This window comes from Puma concolor, chromosome E2 (genome assembly GCF_028749965.1).
Source record: "Puma concolor isolate L17-30 chromosome E2, mPumCon1.1.hap2, whole genome shotgun sequence".
NCBI classification, from domain to species: Eukaryota; Metazoa; Chordata; class Mammalia; order Carnivora; family Felidae; genus Puma; species Puma concolor.
The window spans coordinates 2,843,012-2,856,347 of NC_141681.1; the positions used below are offsets into that span (position 1 = coordinate 2,843,012).

General features: G+C 54.4%; 1 protein-coding gene across 4 annotated transcripts in view; it reads left to right on the plus strand.

Annotated features, from left to right (window-relative positions):
* The window catches only part of FBXO31 (F-box protein 31), a 45,685-nt gene that overhangs the window by 21,041 nt on the left and 11,308 nt on the right, over positions 1-13,336 (plus strand). For 3 of the 4 annotated variants that reach the window (XM_086688738.1, XM_086688740.1, XM_086688739.1), the window contains 3 exons: positions 1,808-1,884; positions 7,001-7,168; positions 7,830-7,904. In XM_086688738.1, the coding sequence (XP_086544864.1) occupies positions 1,808-1,884; positions 7,001-7,168; positions 7,830-7,904 (320 nt within the window). Of the gene's footprint in view, positions 1-1,807; positions 1,885-6,530; positions 6,806-7,000; positions 7,169-7,829; positions 7,905-13,336 lie in introns of those variants that run through there. The other variant, XM_086688742.1, reaches the window with a different exon arrangement.

Genomic DNA, 13,336 nt, shown 5'->3' on the forward strand with positions numbered 1-13,336 from the left:
ACCCTGATCATGACCTGAGCCGAAACAAGAATCCGACACTCAACCGACCGAGCCCCCCAGGTGCCCCCAGAGCTGCGGCTTTTAAAGGAAAAGAGGGAGGTCTCCTTTCAAAGTTGCTAAGAGTCTTGTGTGGTCTTTGAGTGGTCCAGGAGCTGTGTGGTCATAGACTGATTTGGAAAGAACAGACTGTTGCTTGCAGTCAAGTTGGGGACTAGGGGAGGGGGATACGAGAGGAGAGGGTCATGCTGAATGGGCCCATTGACTTTATTCTCCCGTGTTTTATCATGAAAATTAAAAAGTCTACAAAAAGGATCATAGAGCAAACACCCGCTTGCCATCACCTGATTCTACAACCGTCTGTGACGCTTTATTATCTCACAGCTTTCCATCCACCCATCTCTCCATCATCCTGCTCGATTGATGCATTTCAGAGTAAGTGGCAGATGCTGTCATATTTCACCCCTGAACCCTTGAGTATATACGTCAGTCTGCAGCTCATTTGTTTATGGTTCCTGGTCCTGTTGATTATTGCTTGTGTGTTAAACACAAAACCTATCCGGGTGTGACCGTAAATTAGCCAGACCGACTTTACTGTGCGTCTTGTAAACCGACTCAGAAGACTGCACACGGGATGAATGGCAGGTGTCTGGGAGACAGTAAAGGCTCATTTAGAAACCCGTGTTAACAGGCTGGAACCTCGGGTGACAGCGGGTAGCTGCCCGCCAGCTGTCTGCATACTTCAAAGGCCTGGGCTGCTTCTGGCCTCACTTTCCTCCTCCCTGCACTCCAGACACAGTGGAGACCTGAGAGCTGCCAGCCCGTCTCCAGGTCCCGCTGGCTCTGCTGGCTGGGTCTTGCTTCCCGCAGAATGATGTGATCGTGCCGTCCAGCCCATCCCTGCCTCCCGCTGTGCATCAGCCTGGGTTCTCCAGACAAACAGAGCCATTCCTTTATGTGAAGAAATTTGTTGTAAGGAATTGGGTCCCACAGTGAATGTAGGTTGAGAAGTCCCAAGGTCTGCCATCAGTGAGTCACCTAGGAGGCATGGTGGCCCTGGGACCAGCTCCCAGAGGAGCTGAGGGTGTAGTTGAAGTCTGAAATCTGGCAGGCTCGAGACCTTGGAGGAGCCCATGTTTCCTTTCATGTCCCAAGTTAGAAAGACTGATGTCGCAGTTCACGGGGTCAGGCAGGTGTCCCCTCCTTGGGGAAAAGCCTTTCTTTCCAGGCTGTCCACTGATTGGATGAGGCCCACCCAGTTGGGGACGGCGGTTGGTTTTACTCAGTGTGCGGATTTAAATGCTAACCTTGTCTGGAAACACCCTCTCAGATGCACCTGCTGTAAATGTGTTGTCGTGGGTCACACGTGGGCACCTGTTGCCCAGACAAGACAGCGTGCAGTTGACTCTGGTGGGAATTTTAGCCTAACTGTTTTATGGACACATCTCGCGTACAGATGCCAGTGTCCCCTCTGCCGTGTCCCCAGGAGGGAGGTGTCCCAGTCTTTGACTCCCCCGCTGATGGGAGGCTCCCCACTTTACAGGGGTGCTCCCTCTGTGTCTTTCAAGGCAGCAGTCACCGGCACTGATCACTTAGAGGCTAGGTTTCAGAATGGTCCAGTTGTCTGTTTTGTTAAGGGTTCGAAAGACATTTCATTCTTAGAATTCTCTAGAAACCTTTGCAAAGATCTGCTTGGGTCCACATTTGCGCACGAGGCTCTGTTAGTTACCAGCATCAGGCGCTTCCTCCCGGGTGACGGTGAAGCACAGCCTGGCCGGCTCCGGCGTGACAGCTCTCTCTCTTCCCGCAGTGCTCCACCGCTACAGACACATCCTGGGGCTGTGGCAGCCAGACATCGGGCCCTACGGAGGACTGCTGAACGTGGTGGTGAGTCCGAGCCCGCGGCGCTGGGCCCTGGTGCGGGTGGGACTGAGGCCCTAGTGGTCTTCTCCCCGAGGCGCCGCCCAGTGGTCACAGGGAGCCCCCTTAGGTGACTTGCAATTTTGTAAATGACCAAAGGTTCTCACTGCGACCTTGGACTTCATGGTGAGGAGCCACAGGGGGTCCTCCCTCCCTCATCCTGGTCCCCTCCTGCAGACATCTCGGCCATTGTGTTCACGCCAGCAGGACATGCTAGTTTTGGGTTGTGCACTCACTTCTTGTCCTAAATCAGGGGCCCCTTGGAGCCGTAAACAGTCACCCTCTGACCCTGGCGGCCCTGTCTCTGTGCCCCGAGGCGTGCCCCAGCTGTGACTCGTCATGCGGACTTTTTATCGTTCCACTAACGCTCGCGAGTGCCTGTCCCATGAATAAGACGCAGTTCAGTGGCCAGGACGGCGGGCTGGGGTGCAGTGTCCTGGTGAGTCACCTGGGAGGCACGGTGGCCCTGGGACCAGGCGGGCCTGGTGCCGACTGGAAGCCTCAGTGGAGTCGGAAAGTGGGGTTCACCCACCATAGTAACACTGGGGTCAGGCCAGGGTCCTTGATGGATGGGAAAACCAGCGGTGGGCACTTTGGGGGAAACTGTATTTCCACAATCTGTGAGCCTCTCCCCACAAATCCTGTATTACTCGCTGTCTTAGCTTCCGGGGGCCAAATTACCAAGCTACCACCAGTGGATTCTGTCACTCATCTGGAAGCCTGACGTCCTCAGTATTAACCAGGCTGAGACCAGGGTGTCGTGGGGTCGCCGCTCTCCCTCTGAAGGCTCTGGGGGAGGGTCCTCCCTGCCTCTTCCCAGCTGCGAGGCCCAGGTGTCCCTTGACTGTGGCTGCACCCCTGCAGCCTCTGCCCCTGACCCCTCTCCCCTCTGTGTGTCTCAGACCTAGTCTGCCTCCCTCTCTCGGGAATGCAGTGGTTGCATTGAGGGCCCGGGTGAGCCCCAGCCATCTCTTCTTAAGATCTTCAACTTCACGTTTGTAAAATCCTCGTTTTGCAGTATAGGGTGGTGACGTTCATGGGTTCCGGGGACTTCTTTGGGGGCTACTGTTTAGCGGTCATGATTACAAGGAGGAAGAGGCCTTTACTGGGGGGGAGATGTGGCCAACAGCACCCATCGCGGTGATCCCCGCTAGCTAACTGGCAATGGGACTCTGACCTCAGGCCCCTCCTGGTTTCACTCGATGGACTTAGCCTCCCTTCTGTGGATCCTTGCCAAAAATACACAACCTGAATGTGATCATGGGCACCCCTTCACACAGACCCTCCTGGGGGCCAGGCCCCAGAAGAACTGCCTTCTGCCTGCTGAGTGCCCGGCTCACCGTAGGCAGGAAGGGATGATGAGCTGAGGCCTGTGCTCCTGGGGACAAAGGGGACCAGGGCCGGCAGAAGAGGACCAAAGGGGACAGCTTGCCCAGTGGGGGTGTGTGCAGGTGCTTGGTTGTGCCAGTAGCCTGATCCTGTCTCCTGAGAGCTTCTCCCCGCCAGACCATAGTGTTTCTTGTTTCAGCTGCCTAGACTTCCTGATTCTGTCTGTCCGCCCTTTTTCCGTCTCCTGCAGGCCGGTTCTTTTCCCTGTGGAGGCGGACACTGTCGCTCAATACTGAGGAGCTGGGTGATTCTCTTCCCTCAAACGTGGTCAGGCAGGTCAGGCGGTCGGGGGCTCTCGTAGAGGCGTGCTTTAGCTCTGTGTCTAAGTCTCGGTGCTGGGGCACCCCTGTCCGTGCCCCGGGGGTTCCTGGAGGCGCCCATCTCTTTTGCTTGCAGCTGGGACATCTCGAGACCTGTCCGACCCGGGGGTTGTCCAGCGTGTGCCCAGCCTGTCCCGGGCTCGGTGTTCAGCCAGAGCGCGGGCCCCTCGGCAGATCCCGGGGGTCTTTCTCCACACAGCTCCCTCCTTTCTGGGACTCTGACCCCCGTGCTCCAGCACGCCAGCCACCTCGAAGTCCAGTCTCTGTTTTCTCTGTTTGCCTGGGCCCCTCTCTGCTCTGGGGTCTGGCAGGTGCCTCTGGCAGGAATCCAGCGCGTGGCCAGGGGTTACAGCCCCTCGCTGCGTGTTGGCCGTGGTCGCATTTGTGTTCACAGCAGCCCCCGTTACTCCACCGTGGCCAGGATGCAAGTCTGGCTTTGTTTCTTGTGCTTCTGGTGAGGTTTTTCCCTCTTCCTTGTCTTGTAGAGTACATGAGGAGGCAAAGTTACTTTAAAGTCTGTGACCTCCAGTTCACTTTACAGACTTTTTCCTCTGGATTTTCAGGCATGGCCTGGCGTTGCCCGCACCCGTGGCCGTGGCTGCTGCTCTCCCCAGGAGGGTCCCTGGCCTCTGGCCTGGGTTCATAGCCAGCAGAGCACTTGGCTCTGACCAGGTTGTCACCTGAGAGAGCCTAGGCACCTCCTCTCCAGGGCCTGTATTCCCAGCAGGGCACAGATACCGCTGAAGCCTCTCCTGGCTGGTTGGCCTCTCAGCAGCCACTTTCTGCTTGACTTCTCCATCTCCCGGCCTCACAGGTTAGGATCCGGAAGGTGCCTCAGGGGCAGAGCTATGTACACTTTGGGATCCTGCCCTAGAGCCGTGGCTTCCGTGGCAGCCTTGGGGGCTCCACCACCCCACCACCCTCTGCCAGGAGTACTCAGGGGCCTGGGACCCAGGGGTGGGAGGCCCTGCCCCCTTTGGCTCACCTGTCCCTTCTTTTCAGGCCCTTGGTCCTTGTCTTGGGGCCCCTGGTGTCTTCAGGCAGCATTCGAACTGCTGTGTGTGCAGACTTCCCAGCTGGTGTCTGCAGGAGGGGCTGTTTGTTGTAAGCACCCTGGTCCTAAGCAGGAGGAAAGTCTTTTTATTTTAAAAAAAAAAATGTTTACTTATTAAAAAAATTTTTTTTGGTGTTTATTTATTTGTGAGAGAGAGAGAGCCAGACAGACAGAGTGTGAGCGGGGGAGGGGCAGAGAAAGAGGGAGACACAGAATCCGAAGCAGACTCCAGGCTCTGAGCTGTCAGCACAGAGTCCGATGCGGGGCTCGAACTCGCGGACTGTGAGATCATGATCTGAGCTGAAGTCAGACACTTAATTTAACTAGGGCCACCCAGGCGCCCCTAAATGTTTATTTATTTTTGAGAGAGAGGGAGAGACAGAACATGAATGTGGAAAGGCCAGAGGGAGAGGGAGACACAGAACCCGAAGCAGGCTCCAGGCTCCCAGCTGTCAGCACAGAGCCCGACGCGGGGCTCGAACTCACAAACCGTGAGATCATGACCTGAGCCGAAGTTGGATGCTCAGCCGACTGAGCCACCCAGGCGCCCCAGGAGGAAAGTCTTGTAGCTTCATTTTTATGTGCTGCTCCGTCGCTTGCCTGTCCTGTTTTGAATAGTAGCTGCTCAGTTCTAGTGCTTTACAGGCATCTGTATCGTGGGGTGCGGCGCTTTGCTGGGTCTCCAGCGTGGCTGTCCTCCCTCCTCGGGCTCGCCATGTGCTCTTAGCAGAAGCCCCAGGGCTGGGGGTGTGCAGGTGCCTGACCCCCGTGTCACTGCTGCTGGTGCTCCAGTGTGAGTGGAGTCTGGTGCCCTTTGGGGAGCGCCCGTGTTCTGATCTTGCTTCCCCCTCTGCTTGCACACGCTCTTGGTGAGTCCACGGGCCCGGCCACAAGCACGTGGTAGTAACAGACGACACACTGGGGCCCTGCGTAGCCTCGGCGTGGGCTCTTCAGAGCCTGGCTCAGCTGAGTCACCTGGGGGCCCCAAGAGCTCTGTCACTCTGTGGTTTGCTCACCAGGTGGGGGTTGGACAGGGATAAATATTGCTTCATATTCTTTACGATGCAGTGGAAACATCCATTAAGAAACATGCTTTATATTTATGTTCAACATCACTGGGGAAAGCCTTGCATTTAGAACGTTCCTTCCAGGACAAGCCAGTCTGCTCCCCAGCGTGGGCAGACTGCTTTCCTTTCTTTAGGCGGGGAGGGTGATATTGTTTTTCTTCCTGGCAGTGAGTAATAGAGTAAAAAAGAAATTGCAGCTTCTGAAAGGAGGGGGTAATTAGGGGAGAATGGAGCCATGACAAAAGAGTGTTGGCTTGCCCTTGTCAGACCGGTTTGCCACAGGAATGATGGGAGCGCACCCAAGCTCCTTGCCCGGGACACCCCTCCCCCGCCCCCAGTCCAGTCCCTGTCTGTCAGCCACCACTTTGCATGCACCAAAGAGCCACGGCAGCATGCACACCCACAGTTATCATGCATGTTGCACAGCCACGGCATCTGTCTTCTCAGTTTGTTTCTGATTTTCAGGCATTTTATTTTTTTATTTTTAGCTTTTTAAAGTTTATTTTGAGAAAGAGTGCGTGTGTGTGAATGGGGGAGGGGCAGAGAGAGGGAGAGAGAGAATTCCAAGCAGGTTCTGTGCTGTCAGTGCAGAGCCTGATGGGGAGCTCAAACCCATGAACCGTGAGATCGTGACCTGAGCCGAAACCAAGAGTCGGACGCTTAACCGACTGAGCCACCTGGGCGCCCCAAGATTTCATTCTTTTTTTACGGCTGAGTAGTATTCCACTGTGTACCCACTACGTCTTTATCCATTCATCTGTTGATGGACAGTTAGGCTGTCTCCATATCTTGGATATTGTAGATAATGGTGCAGGTATGTGTTTATTTTCAGCCTCGTTGAGGTGTAATTGACAAAGTTGTGGGCTACGTGAGGAATACATCTCGGTGATATTTGTGTTCTTTGTGCAAGGATTCCTGCCATCTAGTGACGAGTACGTCCTCCACTTCCCATTTCTATCCGTTCTTTTCTGAGTGAGAACACTTAAGTTCTACTCTTTTAGAAGATTTCAGTCACTGTGTTTATGAAAAGTAACTACTTTTTAAACAACAAGCACTTGGTAGGTGGGCCATGCTTATCCTGATGCACTGGATCCTGGTGCGCTAGACTGTATGTTCCCTGGCCCCAGGATTCTGGGCGGGGCTGCGGTGTGGGGACGAGGGTGGTCCTCGAGGGCAGTGTGGGGTGGAGACCTCCTGCCTCAGCCCCTCAGCCTAAATCTCACGTGGACTTGTGCCCTTCCTCCTCACCACAGGTGGACGGCTTGTTCATCATTGGCTGGATGTACCTGCCTCCCCACGACCCTCATGTGGACGACCCCATGCGATTCAAGCCCTTGTTCAGGGTCCACCTGATGGAGAGAAAGTCTGCCACGGTGGAGTGCATGTATGGCCACAGAGGGCCCCACAATGGCCACATCCAGGTGAGCGCCTGGGGCTCCCTTACATACAGTAGCCGAGTGCAGGCATGGGGCTGGGCTCCTCTGTCGCCCCCGGTCCTAGTGGCAGTGGGGGTGTGGTGTTGGCTGAGCTGGCTGTGGGGTTCCCAGCTGCAGGCCCGTGTGCACACAGAGCAGCAGACAGGGGAGGAAGTGGGGGCTCAGCCCCGCCCCTGGGGTGTGTTCCCGACCTGATGGTGCTGTGATGTAGCCCCTCAGAGACTCACTCACTGGGACCTGCCAGGGATTCTGTGTTCGGTCGGAACCGTCCTTTTTGCCATGATTCCTCAACGCTCCCAGGTTTCCTCTTTGAAAGAGTATCAACTTGGAATAAAACACTCTGCTCTCTGATAATGGTTTGGCGAACCGCCACCCCAGTGAGCCCGTGTGAAACAGCAGCCCCTTAGCTGTGCCGTGACGTGTCGCCTTGGAAAAGCCTCCCAGATGCACTGTCCTCTGAGGAGGAGGTGTGCGTCCAGGCAGCCCTGAGCTCCCTTCTCGGGACTGGCCACGATTCGGCAGCTCTTGGGCTTCCGTACGCGTGCGGGGGGTGTCTGTGCCGGAGAGGCTGATCGTGCTGCCCCGGCTGCCTGCCCGGCGTGCCGTGACTGACCCGTTCCCCTCTCCTTTGTCGTGAACCCTCAAGATTGTGAAGAAGGACGAGTTCTCCACCAAGTGCAACCAGACGGACCACCACAGGATGTCTGGCGGGAGGCAGGAGGTGAGCCCGAACCCCTCCGTTCACGGGTTGACGTCGCCAGCATGCCCCCTGTGAGAGGGTCGTCTCCCCTGCCCCGTCCATCGGAAAGGGCACCGTGTGTGCGGCTGCACGGCCACGGGCTTTCGTTACCCGCCACCCCTGAGAACAGGCGGAGCGAAGAGAAGTAGTTTTCTCTGAGCGGCTCCCCTTTGCCCCTTTGGCGAGAGAGTCCAGGTGCTGTTGGAGATTCTTCTCGCGTGTGCGTGCGTGGGGAGACCGGACGGCTTTTCTGGAGCCTCTGTGTTCTCCCGGCAGACGGGCCTTGTGGCTGACATTTCCACGTCATGGCCACACAGAGGGGAGGCCTGTCTCTGAGCTTCACTCGTGAGTTTCTTTGGACTTCCTTTTATTTGCACAAGTAATTTCATATTGCCTTTGAGTTTCTGTGTTCTGAGGACCTAAGTCACACTGCCATTTCAAAACATCCTAAGGAAAACTTGAATTTTTGAAGTGTCGGATGCTCCCTGAACTGATGGTTATTGGTTGGGCCTGCATTTCTCAGTCAGGTTCTGAGTCCGGTCGCTTCCCTGTTAGCCCGAGAAGTGCAGGGAGATTGAACGTAAGCGCACACGTACGCGCGTCTTTGTGTAAAGAGTGCACACACATGCTCACTGGAATCCCTTGAAGGCGGAGGAGGTCCCTGTTTCCTCAAATATGTGGCACGTGATGGAAATGCTCTATTCTTTCACAACAGTGTCACTGACGATTGCATGTACGTCGCACGCACAACACGCAGGTGTTGCTATAGTTCACGTTTCAGCAGAAGACGTCCGCGTGTTTCCCGAGAGTAGACACTCCTCAGTTGTCGAGACTGTAAAGGGACCGTGCGGTGTGTTTCTGGAAGGACATATGCTGGGGTCGGGAAAAGTTCTTGGCCGCCGCCTTCCGTGTGTGGGCTCGCCAATCGGGAAGTGGAATGGTATAACTTCGATTGTAAAAGCAGTGACACCAGTCCTTTGTGGATGGAAACTAGGAACGAGTGCGTGTGAGGCAGGAGCACGGCCTTGCTGGTCTCCTGGCCCTGGGGTCCTTTTGCGTTTCCCTTACCGTGACCTCAGCCGAGGCTGAGGTGAGGGGCATGATCAAGGGCTCCCCGTGGCTCCTTCTCTGAACGTTAGGAAACATCCTTGCTTCTTTTTCTGCTTGATGTTTCTAATTGACTCGTAGCAGCTTATCGTCTGGGGAAATGAATCCTTCAAGGTGTGAGTTGCGAGTCATTTCTTATTCATTATTTTGTCTTTTGGTTTGATTTATAGTGTGTTTTTCTCCAGGAGTTTTTTTAATGTTTATGTGTTTTTAACTTTTATGTAGTCAGAGGCATCTCTTTTTCCCCTGCCCGGCCCATCCGAGAGGATGGGCAGACCGTCCCCCGTGCAGAGCAGAGGGCCGCGCCCTGTCCCCAGGCAGACCGTCCCCAGGCAGAGCGGCGGGACCTCAAGGTCCCCAGTGAGCCAGCCTGGAGTTGCTGTGGTGGGAGAGCTTGCCGTCTGGCCCTGTGGTCACTTTGTCCATGTTAGGTGCTCTGCTGTCTGCTGCTTGTCTCTGTCTCCCCTCAGCTGTGTGGGGATGGGGTTCTCCTGTGGATTTGTGTGTCAGCCGGTGACGTCTTCACTTTCTCGTTCAGTCTTTTGGATCCAGAGGATGGCTCCAGGCTCCAGGGAGAGAGGACAGGCCGTGGGGGGGACATCGCCATGTGTCCTGATAGCTCTGAGCACTGAGGTGAAGGGCTGAGCCCCGGACTCTGGCTGCCCTGTGCTCTAATGGCTGACAGTCATTTAAAAATCTGGGCCCCGGGGCGCTTGGGTAGCTCCGTCAGTTGAGCGTCGGCTTCGGCTCGGGTTATGATCTCACAGTTCGTGAGTTCGAGCCCCGCATCAGGCTCTGTGCTGACAGCTTGGAGCCTGGAGCCTGCTTCGGATTCTGTGTCTTCCTCTCTCTCTGCCCCTCCCCTGCTTGTGCTGTCTCTCTCTCTCTCAAAAATATTAAATAAACATATGAAAAATAAAATAAAATTCTGGGCCCAGAGGGCACTTCCCAGGGGATTGAGAGCTCCTGGCAGCCAAGAGGGCTAGCAGGGGACCATGGCAGCAAGTGCAGTCTTCCCCGGGGACGGGGGAGTCCTCACGCCCCCAGGGGCTGGCCTGGCACCCTGCTCTCCTTCGTTCTCTCTGGCACCACAAGAGCCCGTGAGGGATGCCGGGCGGCTGGGCTGTCTGAGAAGTGCTAACTCCAGGTGCCCCGTGGGTCTCTGGCTCATACGCTGCAGGTGCCCCGTGGGTCTCTGGCTCATACGCTGCAGGTGCCCCGTGGGTCTCTGGCTCATACACCGAGTCTTGCTCACCAGCCCTTCCGCTTCTCCCACCCAGCTCCAGGCCCGGGGTTTCTGCCCGCCGTGTGCACCTCTGAATGCCAAGTTCAGACGCGAGTCAGGCCGCGATGCCCTCAGCCTGCTCCTCATGGCATGCCCCGGGGGACCTGTGCGTGCTCCACAAACCGCAGCCCCTCTCCTGGGTTCTGTGAGCAGGGCAGGCTCCTGGGCCCACGCAGACTTGCCTCCTCTGGCCTCCGTCACTAGATGACAGCCAGGCCCAGCTGCCGTCTTCCCTGCCCATCCTGTGCCTGTCCAGCCCCCAGCCTGAGGTTTCTGGAAATCCGGGCTGCGAGGAGGAGCAGAGATGGGGAAGAGAGGAGGGAGGCAGGATGGGCAGGCCCCACCCCTGAGATGCTGTGGGTGTCCGTCATCCCTCCCGACCAGGCCTCGCTCCTGGCGCTCTGTCGTGTGGAGAGGTTCTCGCCCTACATTCCTGAACGGGACGCAAGATGCTTTTGTTTTGCTTTTTTTTTTTTTTTTGTCTTTTGTACTTTTTCACCTGAGCATTGAAATGTCACCTTCTGATCATCAAACACGAATTCATTGGAGCCCCACGCAGGGTCAGCCCCTGTGCTTGTCCTGTGTTATCCCTTCATGTTTTCCAAATTGTTTTTTTATGTAATTACAATCTAACTCTATCTAATTTGGGTCTTTTTTTTTTTTAAAGCTGTTTAGCTGTTCCAGAAATACTTCCCAGTCTCATTAGAATTGTTTACAAACTTCAGTTTGACCGCAACATCCCGTCTGTCACCTGAGGTCTTTGACTCTATGAGTGTGATCCTCTCTCTTGCGGTCGGGCATGGGGTCTTGCTCAGGTGTTTGTGTTTCCCCACTGCCCTCCTGACCACGTGCTCAAGTGACTTGCTCTCTGAGAGCCTCAGTCCTTACCTGTGAAACGGGGCCATGCAGTTACCCGCAGAACCCACACGAGTTGGAGGGCTGAATAGGGCACAGCATGTGAAAGTCTTAGCACCAGGCCTGGCCATGGCCGCCTGGGAGAGACGCCAGGCTTCTTCCTGGAACTGAACTGCCTGAACTCTGTGCAAAAACCTTACCTGGTTTTTGGACCATACATACAGTTGTGGGATTGCCAGGTGAAAGGCCCTGAAGATGTTCCAGATTCTTGTTATGTGTCGTCTGTTTGCTGGTTCATGTTCACAACCCACCAGGGCGGGTAAGCCCCCTGCTTCCTGCGCTCCTCCCGTCCTTGACGGTGGCCCTGGTGGAAGCAAGGCCAGGGAGCACGTGGACTTTGGATGAGGTCTGATTCTGCCACCTACTCCTGGTGACATAGGAAGGGTTTCCGAAGGCCCACGCCTCTGTAGGATGGGGAAGACGCTAGCACCTGTCTCCCGGGCTGCTGTGAAGATGAACACGATGGTTATATGGCGCCAGCACGTGGTGAGCAAGCTCTGGGAAATATTGTTCTTGTCTTCTGTGTTCCGGGCTCCTATGTTTTCCTTGTGCATGCACCTCTCATGAGATAATTGCATAATAAACATATTTCAAAGGCCTTTGTTCTGAGTAATTGGGCCTGGTTGCTGTTTCTAATGACTCTGACCTTTTCATGCAAAGTAAATAAGATTACGACTCCTCACAAGCCATCTTCCGTGGTATTTAGTTCAAGTCCGATTATTCACCATGGTAACATCAAAGTCCTTGCTCATTTATACTTCAGTTCCATTTTTATCTGTTGCTTATTGGTTTGAGTTTTTGAGGGCCTTTCCTCCATGAGTTCAGCCATTTGAGTGGAAGCTTTTGACTTTGGTAAAGTATAATTTGTCAAGTGTTTTTTTTTTTCCCCCCATATTTATTTATATTTGAGAGTAAGAGAGAGAGCGAGACAGTGTGTGAGTAGGGGGAGGGGCAGAAAGAGGGGGACACAGACTCCCAAGCAGACTCAAGACTCTGAATTGTCAGCACAGAGCCCGATGTGGGGCTCAAACCCACAAGCTGTGAGATCTTGACCTGAGCCAAAGTTGGATGCCCAACCAACTGAGCCACCCAGGTGCCCCAGTTTTCTTTTTTTTTAATGTTTATTTATTTTGAGAGAAGAGAAAATGAGTGGGGGAGGGGCAGAAAGAGAGGGGGACAGGGGGTTCGAAGCAGTCTTAGCACTGACAGCAGTGATCCTGGTGTGGGACTTGAACTCACAAACTGTGAGATCATGAGCCAGAGTTGGACTCTTAAGTGACTGAGCCAACCAGGCGCCCTGGGACAGGCAGTGTTTATTAAGATACAGAAAAATAACCGTAAAAGAAAAACCTTCACAAATTAGGGGCACCTGGGTGGCTCAGCCGGTTATGTGTCCAACTTCGGCTCAGGTCATGATCTTGAGGTTCGTGTGTTCAAGCCCTGCTTCGGACTCTGCATTGAAGGCTCAGAGTCTGGAGCCTGCTTCAGATTCTGTATCTCCTTCTCTCTCTCTCTGCCCCTCCCCCGCTTGTGTGCACGTGTGCGCACGCTCTCTTTCACTCAAAAACAAACTTAAAAAAACAAAAAAAAAACAAAAAACATTGCCTATCCCTAAGTTACAAAGATTCTCGCTCTTTTCAGAAGCATGATAGCTTCATGCTATGTTTGGGTCTGTGGCCCATCCAGCATTATTTCTTGTGTGTGGTGTGAGGCCGGGATCGTGGTTCCTTTTCTCCACATGGCTGTCCAGTTGTTTGAGCATCATTTGTGAAAGAGACTTTTTTTTCATATCGTGTGGCTTGGACATATTTGTCAAAAATCAGCTGACGAGCTAAATGGGTCTGTTTCTGGGCTCTCCGTTTCATTTCATCGATGTTTTTGTCAGTCCCGATGCTCTTAGCACCATCTTGATCACTGTGGTTTTCTCTTTAAGTCATAACGTGAGCTGGTGGAGGTCCTCCAACTTTGTTGTTTTGAAAGATGGCTTTGGACGTTGTAGGTTCTTTTCATTTCCATATGAATTTCAGAATCGGCTTGTCATTTTCTACAGAAATCCTGGTGGGACTGTGACTGTCATGGCGCTGAGTCTATAGATGGGTTCGGAGAG